Source organism: Heliangelus exortis, chromosome 2 (genome assembly GCF_036169615.1).
Source record: "Heliangelus exortis chromosome 2, bHelExo1.hap1, whole genome shotgun sequence".
NCBI classification, from domain to species: Eukaryota; Metazoa; Chordata; class Aves; order Apodiformes; family Trochilidae; genus Heliangelus; species Heliangelus exortis.
In genome coordinates, this window is record NC_092423.1 from 35,923,704 (window position 1) to 35,949,979 (window position 26,276).

At 34.3% G+C, this 26,276-nt stretch overlaps 1 protein-coding gene and 1 long non-coding RNA gene across 3 annotated transcripts in view; one reads left to right on the plus strand and one right to left on the minus strand.

Annotated features, from left to right (window-relative positions):
• Positions 1-26,276, plus strand: part of LOC139792353 (uncharacterized) — a 414,091-nt gene that overhangs the window by 211,264 nt on the left and 176,551 nt on the right. The gene's annotated exons all lie outside the window — the stretch shown is intronic.
• Positions 1-26,276, minus strand: part of KCNH8 (potassium voltage-gated channel subfamily H member 8) — a 170,537-nt gene that overhangs the window by 69,894 nt on the left and 74,367 nt on the right. Inside the window, exons 4-5 of the mRNA XM_071735531.1 lie at positions 19,206-19,333; positions 16,335-16,575 (exon numbers count right to left, since the gene is read on the minus strand). Of these exons, the coding sequence (XP_071591632.1) occupies positions 16,335-16,575; positions 19,206-19,333 (369 nt within the window). The remainder of the gene's footprint in view (positions 1-16,334; positions 16,576-19,205; positions 19,334-26,276) is intronic.

Consider the following 26,276-nt stretch of genomic DNA (forward strand, 5'->3'; position numbering starts at 1 on the left):
ACCACAAAAGGATCTGATAACATTCTAACATTCTAACATTCTGCTCTAAACCCTTCATGTTTCATTCTATATGAATGAAAAGGTTTTAAAGTTTCATCTCCCTAGAGTTGAAACTCTTGAAGACTTTGTAATATAATCATATAAGCACTTTGATGATAAATCAGCTTCTATAAAATAATAATTAGCCTATATAGTAAGACAACTGCACATTTAATCAATTGCATTCTCTCATGCATATTTTTTTCTATACATATTCTTCACCCTTAAGGGAAGGCTAATTCTATTGTGTGTTTTTACAGTTTTATAACAAATAACTGTTAATAGTTCCAGTTTGAAAATCTTTTGGTATTTTGTAATGTATTTTCAAGTTCTCCACTGTGGATAGCAGAAATTATTTGCGATGTATTTTTCACCTGTCTTTCACTTTTACATCTGTTCTACCTTGGCAGAGAAACATAGGCATAAAGAAGAACCTATGCTTTTTTGCAAGGACAGCTTATGCCCACAAAAAGGGAAGCAGCTACTGAAAAATAAAATCTGCTCATTTTATATATGATAAATGCAGCATTGTAGGTGCCTTCAGTTTCAGATACATAGTGGTTGTTCTATATTCTTACTGATAAGAATTCCCAACAGTTTCTAAGGAATAACTAACATGGGCTTAGGTATTCTGTGGTAATCTCAAGTAAGTTACTGCTGCAGTCTATTTTAATGAGGGTAAAAAGAATTTCTTTTTGACTAAAAATCAGTTATTATTTGCATCCAGAAAACATGGTCTTACCATTCATATGTTGACACTGTGAAAACATTACATAATCTAAGATGTCAGTTTAGAAGTGTAGAAAAAACTTTTTAAAGTCCCCGAGTGCTGTAGCATCACATTTGGAACAAATTGTAAATGTAAATTGACATTCAGGACATTAAGGTAAAACAATAAGTCTTCCTAGTTAATAACAAATAAATAAACCAATCCTACAAAAAAAGTCATAAAATTGAAAGATACAAGTTAAACCAGAAAATGTAACTGAAATGCAGATATCAGTGACTATCAAAATTACAAGTCTGAAACTAAGAAAATGCAATTCAGTTTAAATAACTAACAACTGAAATGTGCAAAGCATCTTACAGTACACTTGTGTCTTATTTTCTAAAAAAGAATAAAACTAAAACTCTGGTTTTGGAATGAACTAGGAAGATTTCTTGCTCTAGGTAAATAAGTCTTATAACAAAGGAGGCTTTAGACATCTCGACGTGATATTTCAAGACAAAATTGCTCCTAATATTCAAAGTGGAATTTTCTGAAAGCTGCTTTCTGAATCACCAGTATTAACTTCTAATAAAAATCTCAGAAAGTTGGAAAAAGGCCAAGGAAATTGAATTTGCTATGTTAATTTTAATAATTCAATGGAAGAAAGCCCCACATATTAAAAGTGATGATCCAGGAAACAATAGATTTGCTAATCACCGGAAAAGCAGATAATTCTGGTATTTATACTTAATGTGTAGTAATAAAAATGCATGTTAAAGTGCAACTAATGGCATAAGTTAGTGTGAAAGAGTGTGTGAAATCAACACACTGTTTTTTTGATAATAAAATTATGTCTGATACTGCTATCAAGCTTGATGAATGCTGTAGAATACTTAAATTTTCTCAAGTTATTTCATCCTGTATCATCATAATTTGAAGGTCTGCATTAACCAGAATATGAGACACAAAATTCATAAGCCATACTGGGCTTTCTGCTCAGTTTCAAAATGTTGTTGCTATGGTTCTGTTTATAAACAAAACTGGTTCTGGAGGATTAATTTTGGCTCATTTCCCTCACAGTGATATATATGATAGTTTTGAACAAATAAGATGGATGACTGAGAATACAAATCCAAACATAAAATGGTTCGTATATATCCCCATATAATACAGAAAATATATCCAAGACACAAGAAGGAAAAAGATGAAGGTAGAAGGGGACATTCAGGCTTGGAAAATGATACCATACAAAATTTCTAATAGTTAAGAGTGCCAGGATGAGCTTAGTATAAAGGACTGGCAAAATGGAGAATATTACCTGTAAATGATGAATAATGAGTATTACAGTCCATACAAGTGAAACAACTTTAGCCACACAATGCTAGCACCCACACTTCAAGACAAATAACAAGACTGGACTCCAGAATGCTAACAGGAGAACTGACTTAAGCTTGCTTTCATCCACCAATGGCTAAGAAAGCAACACTGGGAAGACGTTAGGCAAATACATTTTGGAAATCAAATGTGGCTTAGCAAATGAGGTAATCAATTTGCACCATTTGGATTCACGTTAAACACTCATCCTGTAAAACACAGAGCCACTGTAAAGATGGCCAGGATATGTGCAAGCAGAAACAAATACATGGACTTGTGCAACATGTACATGAAATGAACATAAGAATGTAGATATGCTAGGGAGATGAAAGTCGGATTAGACTATTATCATCTTCTGCATCATTGAGTTACTCTGTTTTTCCTTTAATTTCATAGCTTTGAGGGAAATGAAGGCTGATTTGCATTTCTCCCTACATGTTCTTTATGAAGTTACACCAAGTCTGGGAAAAGGAAGAACTCATCCTCAAACCTCTTAGCCATCATAATCAAAAAGCCAGGTAGTACAGAGAAGAGGGAAACACTCAGCACAGAGAAAGGATCATGTCGGATCCTTTCTTTCAAATACCAGGAAATATTTCATAAGGTTATTTTGATCAAAACCCAGTTCTGCCAGATCTGGGTCTTGTAAAGAATTACTTTCAAGGTTTCACTGAAAGAAATCTGTTATGCTGTCTTCTTCACTTTGAAGCTAGGCAGTCTGCTAAGGTCATTTGACACATATTAGTGTGGACATATAAGCTAGGACTGGATCTGTGTTATTTCCGACAGCTTGATCTCTGCCGTACCCCACCTTTTACCCACTGGAGTTGAGTCTGCTCAATTAAATGAACTCTTTAGGGGAGTTCTTGTTTTGGCACAGGGTTGATCCTTTGAATTTTTCGAGATTTAGTGCAAAACCTTAACACAAATTAACCTAGACATACATTCAATAGATTTTGTTCCATGGGGTCTATAATTGGTTGATGCTTTAAGGACTACTGTTTTCATTCAACAAATTCCTCAGGATGAACAAAGCATATAAGTAATATCAGACTTATAAAACTTTTAGATTAGATCAGCAAGTAGTTTCAGCTGGCCCTGTATTCTTAAAACTACTAAAAAGTTCTGAAATTTTCAGTAATACCATTAAGATATGAAAATAATGTTTTTCAAATGGTTCATAAGAAGCAAGGAATCAGTTCAGCTCCACAGGTGCTCAGCAGAGTTGGTAACTATTCACATTTACAGATCACCATGGTAACACCAGCCACATACATAATTAATTCATGTCAATTTACTTGATATGGGTAAGAAAGAAAGATAAGGGTATTCAAATCACTGGTATTTTAAAGCTTCTCATTTGTCTCAGAAACCTCCAGTGGTTAGTTTTCAAAGGTCAGAAAAAAATATTTGCTTACTTATTGCACATTAGCATAGTGAAACAACTAAAGATTTAACAGAAAAGGAGATAAATGTTTGCTTTAAATTCCCCTAAGCCATCCAGTACACCAAAGGCTTATCAATGTGCATATGAAATTCACTGTTCAAGATTGAAAAGATTAGAGGTTTTCTGTACAACACCCCTTTTTGCCTCCTTATCAAAGCAAATAGGACAACAACCCCAGATAACATTTATATATATAAAACTTAATAGGAAATAGTAAGCGCTTCTTTCTGCATCCAATTCAGATAAAAATCCAGAGGGAGGTAAGTGTGATCCATCTTTTATTTCCTAAAAGCTTTCTGAGCTTCACTTGGGTATAAACAATTTCTTAATCTAGACAACCTTATTTATATCTTAACTGCTTTGCTAAAGTAGTTAGTGAGACAGCTCTGAAGGAAAAAAAAGCACCAAAACAGAGCTCCTGAGGCAAGAAACTTCTCTAAGGATAAAAAAATCTTGAATAAAATTTTAGAAACAACCATTTCTCTTGAGAGATTTTATTATTTTTAGGAATTACATGTTCCACAGTCTTTTGGGGGTTGCTGTTTAAAAAGTGGGAAAATGACCTCTTTTTTCTAAGACTTTGAGCAAATAGAACGGGAAGCAAGTAGAAGCAAGAAAAAGTAGTTAAACATAAAAATACATACAATTATCTGTTCTGAAAATACTAATGAAATATTTAATATATTAGAAATTATTTGTGAATCTTACAGTGCTCTAGCATCTACTCATTAACCTATTAACCTAGACATTAACTTATCAAAGGACAATTTAAAATTGAAAACAAGCATAAAAATTGTAAAGCTTTGGGAATTCCGAACAACTCCACAGCATCAAAACTAATGGTTTTCCTTAGTCCTAAATTTGTGCTTCAAATGCTCTGAGATGAGGTGGACTTTAAGCATTTTCAATAGCATGAAGGGAAACAAATTAACCAATTACAGCTTTGAACCAGGCAAGAGGGGCATTTAATCTCTGAGGTGATTGTTAAAGCATACATGAAGTGACTGATATCTATGAGTCATAAGTTTTCAAGAGGTATATTTGAATATATTATCTTTAAGTATGCTCTAACAGTGAACTTCATGAACTTCAGACTGTACAAGCTTCATGCTATTCAGTATGCTTGTTTCAGACTGGGACAAGAACTATAATCTCTTCTGTTTCAGCAGTTCTGATAACAAACAGAAAAGAATGTATCATAAATAATAAGCATTATTGCTACAGAAAGAAAAAATCCCAGGTTAATTAAAACAGGAATAACAGCAGGTAATATCAGATAGACTTTTTACATTTTGTGCTGGAACATCTAATATATCATCTTTACATCATCTACTTGATGTAGAGAGCAAAGAAAAGGTTAAATTTTTCTATTTTTGTCTTCCTTGGGAAAAAAAACACGCCAAGTTCTTATTTCAAGTTAGAATAACTCAATTTCAGTTAAAATCAGTCAGCAACATGTCAGAGTCCAAATGATCTAAAGCTCAAGATAAAGTCTAGACTGTTCTACTGAATTTAAGAAAGACCTTTAAGTCATGCATAAATTACCAGGTGCCTTTTTTCTAGTTTTTTTCAGTGCTATAGCATGGATCCAGCTGTTTTGCTAAAAAACACCTGTGCATTTTGAGCCAGCCTCGACCTGTATTGCAGACTTCTGCTCCTTCCCCACTAATTGCTGTTCAGGTGAGTCTGTAAAGCAAAGTGTGATTGATGGTCTTGAAAGCATCAAGAAATTTTACTGCTGTCAAACAGAAAGGTGAACTTGACCTGGCAGCACTCAATAAGAAGAACCCAAGGTCTTCCTTCCTTCCAACAGATTTGGAACAAGTAATTAAATCACCTATGAATCCTCCCTCAGCTCCAAATAATTAAGTACATCTTTTCTTTCTTTTAGTTCGGCTCAAATTTTCTTCTCCAGGTCATTTGGAATCACTTCATGCTCTCAGGAAGACTACTCTGCTTAGTCTCCCCAGACAAATCTCTTATCTCCCTATTCCTTATCACCTCTTTTACACTCTTGATTGTTTCAGTGCATACCTTCCAGCCCTTCTGTTCTGCTGAGTCCTAACTCAAACTTCTGCTGTTCGCACCCTCTGATTACACGTGCTTGTTAATGGAGCTCCTTTCTGGGTTTTTTTTCAGCACTGCTGAACAACTCCTCCTCTCTAGCCAGCAAACTAATCACCTTCCCATACCAGCACAAGGAAAACCACAGGCCCTGTTAGGCTCTATGTCCCTGAGATGCATGCAGAGAAAATAAACACTGGTTAACCAATCTCATAAAATCATTCAGTACTATTAGCCTCAAACCTTGACTCTGATTTATCTTCTGGTTGGATTCAATGGTTAAATAGCTGATTCTGCATGGATTCTCTCAGTCTGCTATTTCTACAACCGATAAGATATGGGCACACATCCCTTTAAAAAAGAGTTTTAAAAATGTGATGTCTCTGAAACTGTTATGAAGTTACACTGAAAAAAAGAAACAACCGTTGTTTAAACTGTGACAGTGTTCCCATTCAAAAACCTTTATCTACACGCATGTTCCTATTTTCTTTATGTATTTTGCACTGATTAGGGTCTCACAGAATATCCACAGCAGTAAATATCAGAAGATTGGGACCAACATTACCCTAATATCTTCCAAGTTTGTATTTAACACGGCTACATGCTTCTGTGATGTTTCAATTCAAAATTTCTAAAGCTAGTGCTGTGAAAAGCACTAACTTATTCCTTCCCTTATCTGACTGATCAAAGAGCTTTTACTCCTCTGTCATATCCTTTTTTAAAGTTTCTGGTGTGACAAATAGTGCTCTAGCTGTGATCAGTTCCTATGAAAAGACAATTTAGTTCATAGCTGGGCATAAATGAGCTGTGAACTCTGAGCATATCCATGCCCTTTTGGAATCATTTGATGACATCTCTTGTATTAAACCTCTGTAGGACATATCACATCCTTTACTAAAACATCTAGATTCCTGTCATGCTCATATTCACACAAAACCACATCCATTCAGTGAACTTTATGAAAATACCACTTTATATTTGGTGCTCAACAAAGAGAAAAAAACTACATTAAATAAATGGAGGTTCTACTTATTGTGTAATGGAACTTGCACTGCCAAATAATACGAAAAGAAAAAACTATAAACTGATATTCATGAAACTATGCTATCAGACCCTTTTCAAAAGCACAATATGTGTTTTTTATAATCTCAATTTCTAATCCTTGTTAAAAAAAAAAAAAAAGAAAGAAAGGAAAAAAAACGTGATAATCTGGAGGTAAACATGTATTTGCTAGCCAGCTGAACCTTTTTACCCATAAACAGGATTATTTTACTAAAAGCAGTTGGTTTTACTGTACCAATATTTTTTCTTTACTTTAGGCTTGATTTTTTTTTTTTAAATAACAATTTAGGATTTGTCAGATGATTCTGTAACTGCCCTTGCTATGCTTTTGGACTGCAGCAAATGCTAGGTAATATAAATCAGTTTACCTCTCTTTTTACTGTGAATTAAGAGAAGCTGAAAAATCCTGAACCTTTAGTGCAAGTAGAGTACATGTAAAGAGTAGCCAGGGGACTGAGAGGTGCATGATTTCTGATTAGACTACAGTAATTCAGTCTTATGCTCAAGACCTAGATGATTTAGGTATATTAACTCTACTGATCTTTAGGACAGACATTTTCCTGTACCATCTTGCTCTCCAAGATATTATGACTGGCTTTTCTCTTATTTCTTTTATTTTTAAAATCTTATTTTATTGTCTTAAGCTAACAAGAATTTCCCCAGAGTCAAAGCTCTTTGATCTAGCTGATTATTCGAACCACTGTTATTTAATTGTATGTGCATAATGGTATTAAAATCTGACCAGACAGCTTTCCAGGAAATATTAGTGCTGTAGTGCTTGATTAGTGCTATATGTGCTCCTATATAAACTCATTTTTCTCTATACTGCTGCTGTAAGCCTACATGTTCCTCGTAAATCCCCTGGGTGCAATTCTTTCAAATGGAAGTGTGATTTTTCAGCTCAGCATCTCCCCTCAAATTGTCTATTGCCACAATCAGTTTGATGATTTGTTTTCAGATTCTGACATGATAAGGTAAGGGAGATAATATTGGATTTAAATAGGAGATGAAAATAATGCTTCTTTTACACCTTTTGTTTAGGAATCCAGGCTACTATGAAGTAAAAGAAAGCTTACAGGAAAAAAAGGTTTAAGTAATAAAAGCATTAAAATAGGGGGTTTATGTAATAAATAGCTAATATCTAATTAAATATAAAAGTAATAATAATATAAAACAAAATAATGCCTTTATAACAGAGTGTTGCAGCTCCTCAATGAGAATTAATATTTTATTTTCAGAAAAATTTAGCAAATGGTGAACAGATCCTAAATAAAAATCAATATAAACTACAGAAAAATTTACAAGGAAATCTAACCCTTCATGGGAAAAAGAAAGAGAGCACTGGTGGGCAGGATTAAGGAAAATTACAGTTTTAGAGGTATTAGGATATAAATTCTAATCTGCAGCTTCACTTCCTTTGTTCCGTCCTTTAATGTGGCATCCCTTTATGAGAGAAATATCAATAATCTTGTAGAAGAAACAGATGTAGTCTAAAGATACTTTCTAGCTTTGGAAAAGCTTTTTTTAGCAAAGTATATTTGTATCATATCAGATGATAACTTGCAGTCCAACGTGTCCTAAGAATCAGCAGGCAGTGGCCTTTTAAACCAGTAGTACTGAAGGCTTAGCAATATGCCACTTCTGCAGGCGAGTGAAAAAATGTGAAAAAGAAATATGTCTTTTGTAAGCCACAGATGAGGGCAGTTGTAGATTCTCATATCTCTGAGGTCTGTGAACAAGAGCTGATTCTGTTCAGGAAAACATGCTTTTGACATATTACTGGAATTAATACCTGGATTAAATATCCATATATAATGGAGAATCTGGTTGCAAGTATACATCTCCTTCCTGTTTTTCCTTCAGATATTGAAGTCATACCCAAGTGGAAATACTGTTTTACTTGGGTAAACAATCCATTAGCACAAAAACTGAAATCTGAAGGCATATGTGGTTTGAGTGGCTATTGAGGTAACTCATCCCTCCAAGGGTATAGGTATGGCCAGTGTTAATTCACTAACATGGTGTGCTCTGCCAGGCACCATACTCAGGCTGCTCTACCCATTACTGTGGGCATGCTGGGACAGACAGAATGACTGGCACATCATCGTTAAGGCAGTGGTTTTAATTGCAACTCTTTACTGCTCTGAGAGCCTGTGAATTTAAACCCCAGCAAAGTGAAACCAAACAGAAGACCACAAACTAAAAAAATAAAAAGCCACATTGTTTTATGTTTCCTTGATTTTCAATTTCTTGGGTTCCCTTTTCCAGTTGCTCTCCTTAGTTATAAGGGTGTTAAATAGGGATTAATTTCACTTCTACAGTAGACAATATGCCAGAAAAGCATCACATATCATGACCTTTACAACAGCATACTAAACACTGGAAAGATTTTAATTTTTATAACTATGCTCTACCTTTTAAAAACAGACGCAGTCTATTGAGTAACTAAAATATATTGACTTTTCTACTAAGGAAGATTCAGACTTTGGAGTCTTGAAAGAAAAGCAAAGAATTAAAAACATTTCTTAAAAGTGGACTGCCAGCTCTGTTTTCAAAAGAAGATGGGTATTTCTGACTGAAGAAGTTTCTACATTGGTAATTTCCTTAATACAACCTGCACAATATGGTAGAAAGAAACAATTCCAAAGACTGAAGAAACATCAGTTATGACATAACTTTTCACTCAATTCAGTGTGTGTGAAGAAATTTTCTTGTTAGGTATTTCATGAGCACAATTTACATAAATGCTGTTGACAACAACAACAAGATCACAGAGTAAAACATTCAGTGGGCAGCAGCACGTTTGCTTTGTGCACTTAATTTTTTTTGACCAATTCCAAGGGGGAAACCTGAAATATTTTTCTCAGAAAATAGATCATCCAGCTTGGCAAGAATTCACAAACATAGAACATTATCTAAAAAGCATAAAAAAATAATCAAAAAATGACCACATGCAGGCTCACAAAAAAAAAAAAAAAAAAAAAAAAAAAGTGAAAGTATTAAGCATTTCCTCATTTCCTTGGAAATAACCTAGATACTTAATTAGAAGAACTTAATATTATTAAAAAATATAGTGTTGTTTTACCATTACTTACAAAACTATTACTACAGCATTTCACAATGTGTGAATTGAGTACAGGTGAAACAAAAAATCTGTCACACTGTCTTTTTTTTTTTTTGTCTTTCCAAGAGTAACACCACAGCTGAGAAAAAAAAAAAAAAAAGTGAGTCAGATCTTGAGCACTCTTAGAAGTCTGAAGTGCTCAGAGGCCTGACATTCCAATGTTAAAAGTTTCATTGTGAAAGAGGAAGTAGGAAATAAAATAATGTCTCAATATAGCCATTAGGGGAGCTGAGAAGGGAAGCTGGAAGTTGAGAACAGTGGCTGCATTTGCCAGAAGGACAGATACAGAATATCTTGACCCAGCTATAAGGTACCCACAGAGCTGTCCCCAGAAGAGAAAGTAATACTTATGGTTAATAATGCTTATTTCAGCCTGTATTCATGAGGTTCCCATCATCTTGCCTGTGTTTTAAGATTTTTATATTGTGTAATCTACTTGCCTTGTTTTAGGTATTCCTTTACAAAATCAGATTTCAGAAATAATACCTGTTTGGTATTTCTTTAAATAGTTCTTTCTTGGATTTTACATTTAACTTTGATGGTACATGGCACAATACAAAACCATCTTGTAACCAGTTCACCAGTAGTTTAAATCAATGTAATTAATTTGGCCTCAAGAAAAGCAAGAATGTCCACATGAGCAGTTTTCTTGTCTTAACTGTAAGGTATCTCCCAAATTCAGGTGTAGTAAACAGCATTTTTGGGCAGTGATTTCTTAAAACTGATTTAGCTCTACAAGCATACATTTTTTCATTTTATGGGAAGCTGACTAAAAATGTGTAGCAATAACATTACACCTCAGCAGAGAAACAGAAAAAATCAGCAGAGCCAATACAAATCAATACCTCCGTTATCATAACTGTTATCTGTGTCTTCTTGAAGAAGATACAGAATTGTTTCCATGGAAATGTTCACTTGTAAGTTCTTGTGGCTTGTGCTTGTCTCCTCTGTGTCCAGATGGATGTTTTTGTGTATGGAAACAACATCTTGTGTGCAGACTAGCATCTATTCTCCATACAGTGGTATGTGAGGAAGGCTACTGGAAAATTTTCTAACAATATAGTGGTTTTGCCAACTTCTGTTTGGTGCTTTAAGAGAGAATCTTTAAGAAATTTGTTAGTGCTTTTCAGCGTAAACATTTTGTACCATGTAGTCACATTAGGAGGTAATCCAAAGTCAATGAAATATTTATTATGGCTTTCTTTCCCTAATACTAGGAGCATCAACAATGTCACTCTATTTGGTTTTATGTTCTGATCATATACATGGTTCTACAGATGAGATCTTTTGACACTCAGTGATAAACTCCCACAGACAAATTCATAGAATTGTTTAATGGTTTGGGTTGGAAGGGAACTTAAAGATGATCTAGTTCCAATCCCTCTGCTATAGGCAAGGACACCCTCTACTAAGCCTGGTTGCTCAAGGCCCCATCCAACCTGGCCTTGATTACTTCCAGGGAGGTGGAGCCACAACTTCCTTGGGCAACCTGTTTCAGTGTCTCCTCATCCTCAAATGAAAGAGTTTCTTCCTATTATCTAACCTAATCTCCTCTCTTCAAGTTCTAAATCATTTCCCCTTGTCCTCTCACTACACACCTGTGTAAAAAGCCCTACCCCAGCTTTCCTGTAGATCCTCTTCAGATATTGGAAGGTTGCCAAAAGGTCACTTTGGAGCCTTCCCTTCTCCAGGCTGGACAACCCCAGCTTTTTTAGTTTCATACCACTCCCTTGGCATCTGCCTGAATTTCAGGATATTAGGGTCTGAAAGCACAATTTCAAAAATATGGCTCAAAACACTGCTGTTTCCTTTCAAAATGCACAAACTGCTCATACACCTCATATATGTGAGGTCCTCTAGACAAAGATTGTTTTACATGACATTCTGTGCACTTGCAAGGGTCATAGTCATTATAGTAAAAAAAAGGAACACAAAGGAAAAAATAAACAAATTCTAATTTAAAGTAAAGCAACCTAATATTACAATTAATACTATCGCATCCGATTCCCACAGATTTTTTAAAATGTGTATTATTTTCAAAACAGTCACATACACACACCTGAATAACCATGCAAGTCATGCATGGTGATAAAAATTTCTACTTCATTTGTAACATATTTTAAAATCACTACATATTAAAGGTCTGAGATTCTAGGGCTTCACATGATTTAAGAAAGTTCTGGAAATTTTTGAGTAATTTGTATTTGTGATAGACATTAATGACTATCAAGTCTCTTTATGGTATAATGCAGCAAATTAACAGTTTTTAGGTTTCTAACCAGGCTTCTTTTAAATAATGAAATTGCTGATAGTACATTTTGTTAAATAGTATTTAACAAGAAAGAGATATACACGTACAAAGAGAAGCAAACTTAGTTACCATCATAAATTTTCTCCCATGAAATTGCAAGCCATAGATAAAGTCTTCAGACCAGTGTGTGTGGGAAGAGCTGGAGGAAAGTTTAGGTATGCTGTAGTTTTTTTCCTACAGGTAAGCATGGGAGTACTTTCCAGAAAATAACTTACGATTTCTGTTACCAGTACGTTTATAAATAATATAATTTTATAGCTATAATTAGTATCCAGGGTTCTTTATTTTCCATTAGAAGCTGGCACAAATATTTCACAAATAGAAGACTAAAATTAAAAGATAAAGGTCATTTATTTTTATATCTCTATTCCCTGTAGCTGTTCCTGGCCACCTTAGGAGAAAAACCCCACAGATACCTTTGGTTATATCCAGCAAAAAGTGTTTTACTGTAACCCTGAAAGCTTTTGTATATTTCCTTTGAACCACCACATTGATCACTACTCCTGTTGAAGACCTCCATTTCAAATAGCCCTGTGAGTGAGTCTATGTATTTAGCAATAATGTATTGATACATTTTCCAGTAATGTTACTTTCTTCCATTAAGGTGGTCAATAATATTTCCAAAAAGAAATGAAAAAAAAATCCCACCCAAAACCACCAACAAAAAAAAGAGCCAAACCCAAACCAACCAATCAACCAAAAAAACTCAAACCCAAACAAAAAACTAGACTATGTCTGAAAACAGCAATGAAGTTAAAGAAAACTAGAAGTTATGCAATCTGAAGGTTATTGCTACTAAAATGGTATGATCTGGGAGAGAGATTCTCCCAATTATCTTCCAAAAGAGAGAAAGTTTTACAATAATTACTGAAAAGAAACCAAGATGCATTATGTCTCTAATAAATATTGAAGTTTTAGCCATCCAGTCGTGCCTGTCTACAAGTCAAGGACCTGGCCATTGTCTGTACAAATTAAAGGACATAAACTCTCAAGTCAATAGTGCACTAAAGGAGGTAATCTCACTAAACCAAATGAAACACTTTCTAAAATATTTTTTTCATGTGTTAGCTTAAATTCACTAATGTCTAAAAGCTTTTCTCTTCACTTCTTTATGATTTTAAGATACATAAAACAGTAAAAAATTCTGAACTAAACTAGTTTTAAACCATCACTGGACAAAGGAAGCAAAAGATTTATTTCCAAATTAATGTTAGAGAGAGCTTGCACACATTACTAAGGAAAAGAGATCTGAAGGTGCACGCAAGCAACAGATCTAGATAGTTATAGAAACACTAGCATGTAAAGGAGCCATCAAGTAAAAAATAATTTTAAATTGATTTGGGAAGTCTTAATCATGTTCCCTCTCAAACCTCTTCCCCAAAGACATCACAAAAAAGGACTGTTATTTTTTATATTCTGTTGATGTTTTAAAGAACATTAAAGGGTACAGCAGTTAAATCTCTAGGTAGATGTGCCTTTTTTTTTTTTTTTTTTTTTTTTTTTTTTTTTTTTTTAAATAAATAACTTAATTCATATCAGCACTTTGCTCATAAGCAGCCCCAAACAGGAAACCACTTTCATATGTATTTTTATCATGCTTAAGCATATGGTGAATCACAAAATAGATAAGCCTAAAAGAATTTCTTTTTAGCCCCTAGATCTATTCAAACTTTTCTGCTTAAAGGAAAGCTTCAGCCCCTATCTATTATTTTCCTTGAACTGATGAGCAGACATCTGTCTCTTTATTGCCATACCTCTGCTCCCTATGAAAACACAGCTAAAAATTAAGACCTTGTGAAGTCCAACTAAGAGTTTACACAAGTTATATCCAGAAAAGGAATTTTGTTCTATATTCTCAGAAATCTGAATAAAATCAAAGCAGATAGACTTTTTCTCCAATCTGGGGTTACAGAATTGTAATGATTCAGTCTGTGGTTCAAACACTGTAATACAGCTGAAGGCCTTATCTCAGACAGATCTCCCCACTGAATTCTGAGGTGGCAATATCATAACAAGAATTTTACTCATCACTTCTCACTGACTTTTCTCTAAGCACGTAGATCATCACTCAAAGATTTTCTTGCCAGTGCCACAATACAACAATGTCCTGAAACATTTAAATTTATATATTCTCTCAGCCTTACTACTTTCAATGTTTACTAAGGTTCTGCAACATATTCATACAGCAATTTTAACAGACTAGGGACCAGTCAGAGGTGACTATAAGCACATTATTTTCTTTAAATTCACTGTAGAGATTTAAATGCAGTATGAGAATGTCCTAAAATTATTCCATAAACCTTCCATCAGAGCCACAAATTTAAAAGCAGATCATAACTTTGGAAAAGATTATTTTGGGAGAAATGAAGCCATAGTTGAAACTGGGGAGGATGAATGTTGGTATGCTACACTAAAGTGTTTGTGGTTACCAGTAACATAACCATGCAAAGAAATCTCTTTTAGTACTTTATATATTGTTCTTTGAATGTATTTAGTTACAACCATAGTTTGATTTCCTTGATGAATAACCTGAAAGTCTAACCAGAAAATATGAAGTAAAAAAATCTTCCTTTCATTCTTCTTACCAAACTACTTTGTTCATCATAGAAATACCAGTTCTTTTGACTTACTTCTGTAAATAGTCTACATATCTAGAATAGGATATAAGCAGAAAAGTAGCACTCCAGTAGACATGTCTTGCTTCCAATGAATATTAGAGTACAAAAATCAGTTAGATACAAATTATACTCTTTGTGCTCAGATTCTAATAAACACAATCACAACACAAAACAGTTATTTACATCACTGTGTAGTGAAGGATATAACCATTATCAGAATATTGTAACCTTGAATCTGTTTTTATGAAGATGTGCAGGTAGATCAAGTGGAACTACTTAATTTTATATTCCTTAAAATGGAACATGGATTCATGTATGACTGACTGGAGCCATAGCCTTTTTTTAGACAAGACAAAAGATCATCATCCTGCATGATGATCCTATGTAATCTGCATTGCAGAATGTAAGTTTCTTACTGCAGTATTTGAGTGTCACTCAATGGGTATTGTTTGCATTAACATAAGAGTTCACCAAAAGTTAACAGTGAGCATTAGACCTTAAACCTAACGACAGATCAATGTCCAAAGGAGGACACACAAATATTTATACATCCTGAATATTCTTTCATCAGCCACATCACCTAGTGGTCTTGCTGTCTACAGTAAAACTGTAAGAAAAATGAAATAAACTTTTCATAATTTTAAAAGACATTCTAAGTTGCTGCCTGGAGTATAGAGAACCCTAAGGTTCCTTAGTTCTTGAGAAGATCACAGCTTTGCTTTTAATGTTTGAGTCAAGCTGAATGTTTTTCAGGATAAAAATCAGAAAAAAGTGAAGTTGGAAAAGAAGTTTCAAATCTGAGGATAATTTTATGCTTTTGCTCATTTTATTTCACTCTTAGAACCTGTCCTAAGCCTTTTTGTTTTCAAGAAAGCCATACTCAACTTTGCTTGTATCTTTAAAATAATAACTTCTCCAATTGCATATTACCATCATATCTGAGATATGTCTTGTCAGAGTGGCAGAAATGAGTGGTACTGTAACAAAAAAAAACTTGGGGAAAAATCTGTACCATTCTAGCCAGGGATTCTTTTCTGTCTTCTTTTTAATTTATTAAATACATAAGAATTAAATGGATCATTGAAAGAAAATGTTTGGACAAAACGACAAACTGCAATCTTTACCTCTAAAATTCTTTCCCAGTTGTCAATATAGCGTGCACTTTCATTATTGCAATATGAGTTTTAAACTTAGGTCATTACTTTTAAAAATCTAGATATTTTCAATTTGTGATCTGTGGGTTTGTGAAGGGTAATTAAAATAAAATGTTATGTTATGAACATAACTACAGTAATATCTGCACACACCCCAGTATTTGGAAGGTTTTGCAAGGTAAAACAGTGGTTTTCAACCTTTCTTAGGGTCAAAGGCCCATTTTGACTGAGAGCCGGATCAATTTAAAATAAAAGGGACTAAAACCAAAAGTGGACTTTCTAAAATTCAGGTTAAATCTCAAACTACACAGCTAAAATTGATTTTCTTTAAAATCATGAAAGCAGTCATTTATCTCTTCTGATAATATACTTTCTCTGAGAAATTTCAGTGTTAAAAAAAGACATCCCAAAGAAATCCCAAGAATATCTTACCGATGATAAAAAGAATTTCCACTGCAATGTCACTGACAGTTGTGCTTCGAGTTGTAGACAGCTCATCATGGCCAATAAAGCAAACATTGTAAGGTACAGTCACAGCAACATAAAACGTTGCCAGTAAAATAAGCCAGTCCCAGCCAGCTTTAAAAGTGCTAAAATGTAACAATATGAATTTGGATTTTTTTGCATCTGAAACTTTGTATTCTGGAAATGCTGGTTTATCTACAAAAACATTCTGAAAAAGAAAGGAAAAAATGAAATTAAAACAATAGTTTGATCACACAGACAACAGTTTTTCCAATACAAAAATATGACATACCCATATGCAGGCAACAACTAATGCTAACACCTCAGACTTATTTAAACAGATGGTTGTGTTGATGGAATAACTTTTTGGATGGCTAGGACAGGAAGAGGATTAATGAGGAACAGATTAAAAAGAATCAGGAGGGAACTGAATCTAGCAAACTATTTCTTCCTCTGTTGAGGGATTTCTGACTTGAAGAGCAACATTTTCCTGATGCAGAGTTAGACTAAAGCTTTGTATGTGTAGGGACATAGTATTGTGGATAGGAATAAACCTATAGAATTGTAATAGATGGTGTTGAAGACAGAACATTCTTCCTATACATATTTTAGAGCTGCTAGGAGGTTGTTTTAGACATAATCTGTGGACTGAACAGCTGATAGTACTTGGAGAACCTCTCCTGATTCAGTTTCATCTGAAAGAATCCAGTTCATATGTGCTAAGGCTGCTATGAACCAAAGCACAATTAGTAGAACTAATTTTTTGATTGTCTTTAAAACTGCACACCTGCTAAACTAAAATGCTAATGAAGATCCACTGTAATATGGCTCCAGAACCAACCACCTTTGCCATTAGACCACATCTAGCTTTGTCGTGTGTCTCGGGTCTTTTTCTGCCAGCAAAGGTATTTCAGTTGCTAGGAAATAAGACTTCAGTCTTAAGCATAATTTTTATGAATGCCTATCTTTCAGAGTTCTAACAAAAACACCTACCCTCCTGAAAAGAAACTTGTGGTATGTGAACTACTGTGTATTATTTACCAACACAATTCTTGCTCACTGTTGTGCTCCTGGATACTTCTGTTCTAATCATGAAAGGCCTCACAAAACAATGCTGGGTGTTCAGCAAGCTAATATTACATCTGATCTTGAAGTTATTCACTACCAATATAAAAAGACAACAAATGCATAACTGCAGACCTAATTAGATTTGTCTTGCCTGTCACAACCTTTCTTTTTGTGTGTTTGTTTTGAAATATTGAGATCCTTGCCTGCTCCATTTTTGGTTCTCACTCATAAATCCTGGGGGCTGCATGCTCAATGTTAGCATCAGCCCATTTTTAAACACAGAGCAGAAAATACTCCTCCTATGATTTCCAATTCATAGCTCCAAGAATGTAGGCACAAAACGTAGTAAATTAGTCTGACAACAGATTTTTAAACCGGTATAACATCATTTGCACTAGGATTTTGACAGTCACCTAAAGCTATTTAGAATTCATATTCCTAAACAATACTATACTATGAAAATATCACTCGAAGACCTGGTAACATTTTGCAGAATTATGATTTTTTTTTTTTTTACACTTTTTGAACATTTAGCGTTTCTAAATATTTTTAACTTGCTAACCTTTTTTTTAAACACTTAATATTTTAAACATTTGATATTTACATGCAGTGGAAGTGACTGTATGCCCTTTAAGGCATATACCAGCTGTGTATTTTACCATCTTCTTTCTGTTTTAATTTGTGATGTAATAATATCCAGGAGGATGTAACTGCACTGTTCCTTAATTCTGGTAACCAATGAAAGGAACATACCCAGTGGCAGGTCATCTTTTCAGGGTGTTCATAATCTATATCCTTAGGCTACTTTTTCCACTGTCTGTCTTCCATCATCCCTCAGCCATTAATACCAAACCGAGTGGCTATTTTTTCCTGTGGTTCTGTCAAAGATTTTAGTTTTTATATGTTGATGATATAAACACAAGGAATGAAATAATGTTCTCCGATTTTAAGAAAAACTATTTCTTTATGCTACTTATGCTTTCAATAATTATAGGCTCTTATTTTTTGAACAAGTTTTGAGATATCATTCTATCAGTTTTTTTATATGTTCATTCAGATTTCATATGCATTTCTACTTTTTCTCTGCATTAACTTTTCTCCTGAAATACAGTTTGCCAGAACATGAGACTTATTCTTTCTCCTGGGCATATTTCTGTAGAAGTTTTTCTGTTGCTATATCTTTGATTTTGTCTATTGATTTTTTTTTTCCTCAAATTCAGAGTGTTTTATGAGCTCACATTTTAGTTAGTTTAGGGGAACACAAGAGTAATTTAGAGAAAGAAACATCACTATAGTTAGGAAATGAAAGATAAATTTATACAAAGTCTGAGACATTCAAGTGAAAAGTTGCATGAATGAAGTGTGACCTGGAGTTTACAGAGAACAGAGATTTTCAGCTAGAGTAATATCCTGAGTTAGTTAATTTTTTAATTTTTTTTTTTTTAGCATATAATAATTATTGAAATGAAATAATCGGGATCATGAGGTAAATTGTAATTAAGTTCTAAAAAATGTTATAATGTGGTTTTCCTTTAATGTGGTTTAAGTTAATGTCTTTTTATAATATGGATATTTGCACTGTATTGGTATATGAAGTGTAACAGATATCATAGTAGGACTGCCCTCAAGTATGCTTTACTCCTCTTGTTATCATAAAATTATGCTTAGGGTATTTCTCAGGTACCCACTGACATTTTACAGCACTTGGAAAAAAAAAACAGTGCAAATATAAAAGGTTAAACTTTTTAAAAATAGAAGAGTTGCACCTACATTATTAATCTTTAATTTGTTCTTCTCTCTTCTTTGTAGATGTCCAGAGATATGATAAAGGACAGCTCTACTCCGTCTTCTTGCTGACTCAAAATGTGACCCCGCTCTTCCTCTTCCTTTCCATTTTTCTGCAGAACAGAATTGAGAGTCTATTGAACATCAGGAAATGGCACTTCAACCTTCAGGAGCTGAACTACTGACATTTTAGACTTGGTAGAAAGAGAGATAGATGTAAAGATTACACCCATCTTTTCTTAGTTTTGCTTAAACTTTGGCAGTTAAGAAAACAAAATCCCTCTCTTGAAGGGCAAATTAAAATCACTGTATTGCTGTAAAGTTTTAATTGTCAAATGCCTTGATGTAACTCAGAAGCAGATAATTACAGCATGTGATCTCACAGATAAGAAAAAGATACTCCACTGCTTCAGAAAATGAAAAATCTCTTGTGGTGTGCTCTTTAAAAGGAAGAATCTGACTTGTACTGTGCTGCTAATATGTCAGAATATTCCAATTTTCAAGCTCATTAGTAATATCCAGTTCTTTTAGTCACACATTTAGATTTCTTTGCCTATCACTTGGTCACTGGCATACTCATTTGTCACATTCCTTGCTGATGCAAAATCCATTAAAAGAGTGAAGACTGAGCACTGTTTTGGAAAGGTCTGTGTTTTTTCCCTCCATTTAGGTGTCTGTAGCGGGCAGGCATGAGATCAAATTTTGTTCTTGCTTATACAACTGTATATTTCAAGTAACTGCAATGACTCTGGTGGAATTAAAATGAATTGATGCTAGGGTAAATGAAAGCAGACATTTTGTGGTGTGTCAGAATTAAACAAAAAGGAATTTGGGGAATAAAGGAAGTAGCTCTCTCTCAAACAGGTTTAATTAAAGTCAATTCAATGCATAAAAATTAAGGGGGGTGCGAGCCCACAGACCAATTAGCAGAGCCAGAAATTGACTACAAGCAAAAGAGTTACATCTTGAAATCTGCCTACAAAAGCAAGAAAGATTTAAATTATAGAAGACTGATGTATTTTTGGCTCTACAGCACAAAACTATACATGCAACACTATACATACTATACATACTTTTCTAATTTCTCAGTGAAGAACGTTTCACATAATTCATGGAAGAACCCTTCCTGTTGAAGAGTGTGTGAGTATGAATGATTGTATGAAATAGAGATATGTTTAAAATGTGAAGCTGATTTTTACTTGATTAAGACGACGAGATTTACTTGATAGTTTCTTAACCGATTTGTTTGATTCATTACTTGAGTGGTTTGCATAGTTATTAGATTATTTTTACAAGGGCATTACAACATTCAATGCATCAACCTGTTTAATTCATTAATTGAGTGGTTTGAGTAGTTTTTTAGATTTGTTTTGAAAAGGGCATTATATTATTGAATGTATCCTTAAGTTTTGCACGTTTTGTTATTTGCACTATATTTGTTTGAAAATTAGCACTGCAAAACTTTAAACCAAACATGGGCTTGTGCAAAAAGAAAAGGGGGGATATGTTGTGGAATGTTAGGAAGGCTCGGAGAATGTTGGAGAATATTCCCGAATATTCTCGAAGAGATGGGAGGTGCGACCCCTTTGCTATGCCCAACCCCATGTTTGGGAGGCCAATTAGATCGGCCCATACTCCGGTGCTACCTGCACCGGGGATTCGCTGTGCTACACCTTCCCAGTTCAGGATTTTCTATATGTCAGTAAAAGGGAGAAGGAAAAAAAAAAAAAGAAAAAAATGGAAGGAAAAAAGCATGCTTTCCCATCTCCAACTTGGATGCCTGCATGTGTTTTAAGCAACCACAACTCATACAGATTCCAGCCAAATGAAGTAAGGTAAAACAAAAGGGACTGCTTCAGAAAATACTCAACTAAATGAACATGTTAGTTTTGGGGTTTATTTTTGTTGTTTGTTTGGGGTTTTTTTTCCAAATTTTCAGCTCTCAGTGATCAAACCATCTAAACTAAATTTTAAAAGTGGTGTTAAATTCTGCATGAGAGCAGTGTGCTTATCTGTTTCTCTGAGCAAGAATTAATTTAAATCTATTGAATTGGTTCTCCACCAGAGTAGTCTGGTTTTGTCCTATGACATTGAAATTCCTATTTAAACTATTTAAAAGCCCCTCTTTCTTCTCTTTCTCAACCTAACTTGCCATGTTGGATGAAATGTCTCATATCTAATACCTCTCCATGTCCTTAGCCTACAAAGCTCAAGACAGTCCGTCCTGGTAAGTGGTAGAGACAACAGTTTAGGTGATGTGATGTATCATGACATCCACTCTGAACCATGTTGTAGAAGGCAGGCACAGTTTCTTCAGGTGGAGTTTCTTTGAGTATTTTCACCATCCCCATCAATACAGGGTTTTCTTGCATGGAGGTGAAGCTCTGGTTGATCTATGGTCAACCTTGAAAGCCTTCTATTACCCCTTTTAGATCTCCTATGTCTTTTTAAAGATATCCATTTACTAGCTGCTTTTTCCAAAATAACATGCAACTTTCAAGATATAGATATGTGATTATCTGATACAATAGTGTAAGAAAGCCTCAGATTTTCCTTTACCTTACATGCTGAGCACTAATTCAAAAGCTATCCATAACTCTTTCCAGAATGGCAATAACTACTATGGAAACAGTAGGTGTACATATTCAGTTTAAGTTCCTTTTTTCTTCCTATATATTTATATATTTTCCTACATATTTATAAAAAAAAGTCCCTTACAAGATTTCAAATTTTATATTCCAGCAGGCTGATAATGTTTTGCTTTAGATGGATCACGTCTCTCCTACATAGGTTCAGCATTCCAGTTGCTAAGAATTCTGTACTCATTAATCTGCTCCAGCTGTGGAGATTGATATAGCACTTAGAATCATACAAGTTGCATATTTACACAGCAAGTGACTTCCATCACATGCTGATTCCACTATTTGCAAAGGATTAATGCTACCTCTGTGTTAATTTTGGAAGTCACACAACTCCTAGAGATAGAAAAGCGTGGATAAAAAAGGAAAGTGTGACATTCATTATGAAGTAATAAGATTCGTCATTTTAAATGGTAAAATTTTTTACTATACTTATTAGAAGTGAAAAAAAAAAAGATGAGCTGTTTTTGCAGATAAGATGCCATCAGGCAATACCATTACTGGAGCACATGTCAGTAGCTTATGCTGTAATCAGAGTATGACATTTGTGAATTCTCCTTTTTTCTAATATTCCCAGTGCCTTTAGGAAAACAGGCAGTCCTGGTCCTTAATGAACTAGGCTGTTCACCAGGTGTGCCTTTGTATGTGTGTGATTATTGTCTTTAACCTTCATTCTTTTCCTGTCACACTGAGCTTGCAGATCACTATTCTGAAGGAGTTTGTTTCTTATAAGCACAGAGATGTTTTCTTCTGTCTTAAAAAAAAAAAAAAAAAAGGTACCTGACCAACTTGCTTTTGTTTTTCCATGACTGATCTTAGCAAAAAGATGCAATAGAGAATAACCTGTAGAAAGTGGCCTGAGGTATCTTATATGTACTGAAGAGTTTCTTTTTGATTCTGGGATCAAAGTACCTTTTATTAAAGAATTTCTCTATCATTTATTAGTCTTACATCTCTGTCTATAAAAGGCTTCCTGTAAGAATTGCAACAATGATTTTTTTTTTTTCCTTTTAATACAGGTCTTGGGAAGCCCTCATCACTTGCATCATAAGGTAAGGAAAAGCATAGCAGAAAGCATGGTCTTTGCATAGGCACCCATGAGTAACCCACATGACATAAAATAAATACTATGATATCTACAGATAACACAGTGGTACTTATTTATATCAAGTATCATCAATACAAGATCTGTTTCCTAGGCAGTTCTCAAAAAAACCCAAACCCAAAATCCAAGGACATTTCAAAGGATGCAATTAGACTAAATTTCAAAAACATGATTGTATGGAAGGCTGGTATGAATTTTTCTAGGCTTTTAAAAACCCTTAGCTAACTTTCAGACACTATTCTTTAGGGGACAGCACACCAGCAGCTTTCAATAAAGAGAAAACCATAAAAGCCTGGCTTGGTATTAATGACAGAGGAAAAGCACTACCAACAGGCTGCAGGAGGTCTGTTGGTTGCAAGACACATTCTTTCTGTCAACAGCAACCAAATATTCACAGAAAAATTAGCTGTATGGTGGAGCCAGGCCAGCCTCTAGCTGTTTTTTTTATTCTGTTAACTGTTAAACCAATTCAATAGGAAGATATACTTAGAGCATGGACCAGCTGAAAAACTGCAAATATTATTACAGAATATTTTTAAAGGGTTTCAATTCACATAGAATCAATTGTATGATTTGGATCATTTTAATGTTGTGCCCTTAGAGAAAATTCAGCTTATGAGATAAGAAATCTTTAACCACATTTTAGATGCTGATTCTTTAATCATTAAGAAAAAAAGGTTGGAAGGAAAAGATACAAAGACCAGAAAAAAGGATTTATCTCCACCTCCATTTCAGTGGCTGATGGGTGTACACTCCTAAATAAATCTGTAAATCTTTTTTTAGATGCCAGTGTCTGTGTCCATCTCATAAAACTCAGCACTGAATAAAAAAAAAAAAAAATTCAAGCAGATGTGTCTTCAACTGCATTTATGGATGGAGATGCAGCAGAATTCTGAAGGTAAATTACTTTAAGATATTTCCCCATTTAAGAATGTTACTGCTTTGTCCCACATTTTACCTTAAAGGTAATCTCTTACAATGAAGAATTTCACATAAAAAATAACTATTCCATAATTTCACAGTAGTTTATTTACCAGCCTAATACTACATTTAGAGAGAGTCATCTCATAAGTGGCTGCTCGGGCTGGTTTCACTGGAAACTTTTATACGGAAGAAGAGCAGAAAAAAAATTCTGTCAAATTTGTATTTAGAATGAGACATTCAAAAGAAAAGGTCACAGATGACACCTGACATTTGGGCTGGGTAAAGGGAAATCAGGCAAACAAGTGGACTTTTTCAAGGCACATTGCACAGAGGAGTGACTGAATTTGTGTGAACAGGTAAGAGAAAACAGGTAAGAAAAGGTCTGCAGAAAATCGAAGAGGCTATCAGCGCCTGAGGTCTATAAAAGTAAAAGCCAATCCAGAAGAAAAGAGAGGCCACAAAACCAGGAGAAGAGGCTCAGGAAGGTGTCACTGTGAAAGTACAAGGAGAACAAGATTTTATGGAAGGAACAAATGGTATCAAAGGTAGGAAAGATGTGAGGAAGAACGATTCTGGAGAAAACTTTAGGAGGTACAACCAGTGAGAGTGTATTACCTTAGAGTGTTGATAGAATGTCAGGCGGTCCAGAGGAGACAGAGAAAAGGAATACGAAGGAATTTTGTTAAATGAGCTTTATAAGAAAGTTAGAAATGAAAGGGAGGCAGAATGCGACAATTTATGATTTATACCAATTATAAAAGTCTGTTCTGGACAGGAAAGTGAAGAGGCAGACTGAAACAAAAATATTAATTAAACAGCCTAGCATGGACAGAAGAGTTTCATGCTGTGTATATCTGTATTTAAGTTCTTCTTCCCATACACAATCTAACTGCAAGAAATATGCCAAAAAAGCAACAGAAAACTGTGCACACTGGCAATTATCTTATAGCAAAAGCTGTTTTTTAACTCCAAGTTTGTTAATTACCTGGTTTTTGAAAGGACAAATTCAGTAATATTTGAAAAAATAAAAATATTTTGTTTTTCAAAATTAATTGTGAAAATAATATTTGGCAATGTTTATCAATGGCTTTGCAATGCGTGTTAATATTTAAAAAAATCTTTGATACAAAATGCAAACTAAATTTTCTATCGATATTAGGTGCACCCTACATGCCTAATAGCAGTGCAATCTAAATAAGGAAGAAACAGCTATTTCCAGAAGTTAAACATTCTGACATTTCAGATGCTGAATTGATTGCATAGATTGTAATGATAATTCTTTTCAGACAATGGTGAGTTGATGTTCACCACTGGAGGACTAGCAAACCACTCCTCACAGGAAGATTCTGAATGTTACTCAAAGCACTAATGTGTCATTAGATTTATTTTCATATAGCAAGGTAGACTGACAGAATTAAAATTTTGTGGATATTTTAAATAACTTTTAAAATCCTGTTTCTTATCTCACTATGTTTTATAAACCACTATATTTTTCAAAGCCCCACACTAAACACTACTTTCTGTTGCCATGATGCAAACAGCTATTACCATAGTGTAAAACGATTGCCATGCAATTTTAAAAGAGGACAAAAAAGGGCAGAACAATAAAGTTTCAGGAACGTGCTCTAAAGACTACATGATGCAAGACAGCCAAATGTCACTATTAATAAACCTATAGAAACTGAATGGGCATTTGTTGGTGCAATGTAGCTCTAGTGTGTTCCCCTGTCAATACACAGCAGGAAGAGCATTACTTTCTATATGTGCAACAGCAAACATGAGTTAAAATCTGCTTAGATTTATAATTTTTCATGAACCCACGTAAAAGTTGAAGATCATTTCAATCCATCTTAAAATAAGTATACAGTTATGTTTATCAGATAAACAATAACTGTCATTTTACAAGTAATCAGTGGTGTAGCTATTTCAACTGATTAGTGGCACATTAAATGTGATTTCTCACTGAGTGTATCCTGAAGATTTGCATCTCTCAAAAGGTAAATCAGTAGCCTTTAGAAGACAGATGTTAGGACTGTCACTCTTCTACATGGCCCCATATATGACATTTTAATGAATTACTCTAGTAAAACTTTTGTTAAGTGTAACATTTTCTAAGGCTTAAGGAGGTACTAAGCAAAATAAATTTTATATTTTAACTACGTTACTTGAAGGTGAAGTGTTTGCTTGAAACTGGATGCAAGGAAAAGCTGCAAAGTGTACTTGTGTACTACTTCAAATCCTTTCAGTTTTTCAGCTCAGAAATTCTCCATATGCTTAGTGCCAAAAGTGAGGGATGCATAAAGCCTCCTTCCATTATTCAGGGTTTGAAACGTAATTTCAAAGGTGAAATTGTTTATCCAAATGTACAGAAGAAACAGACATGGTTAG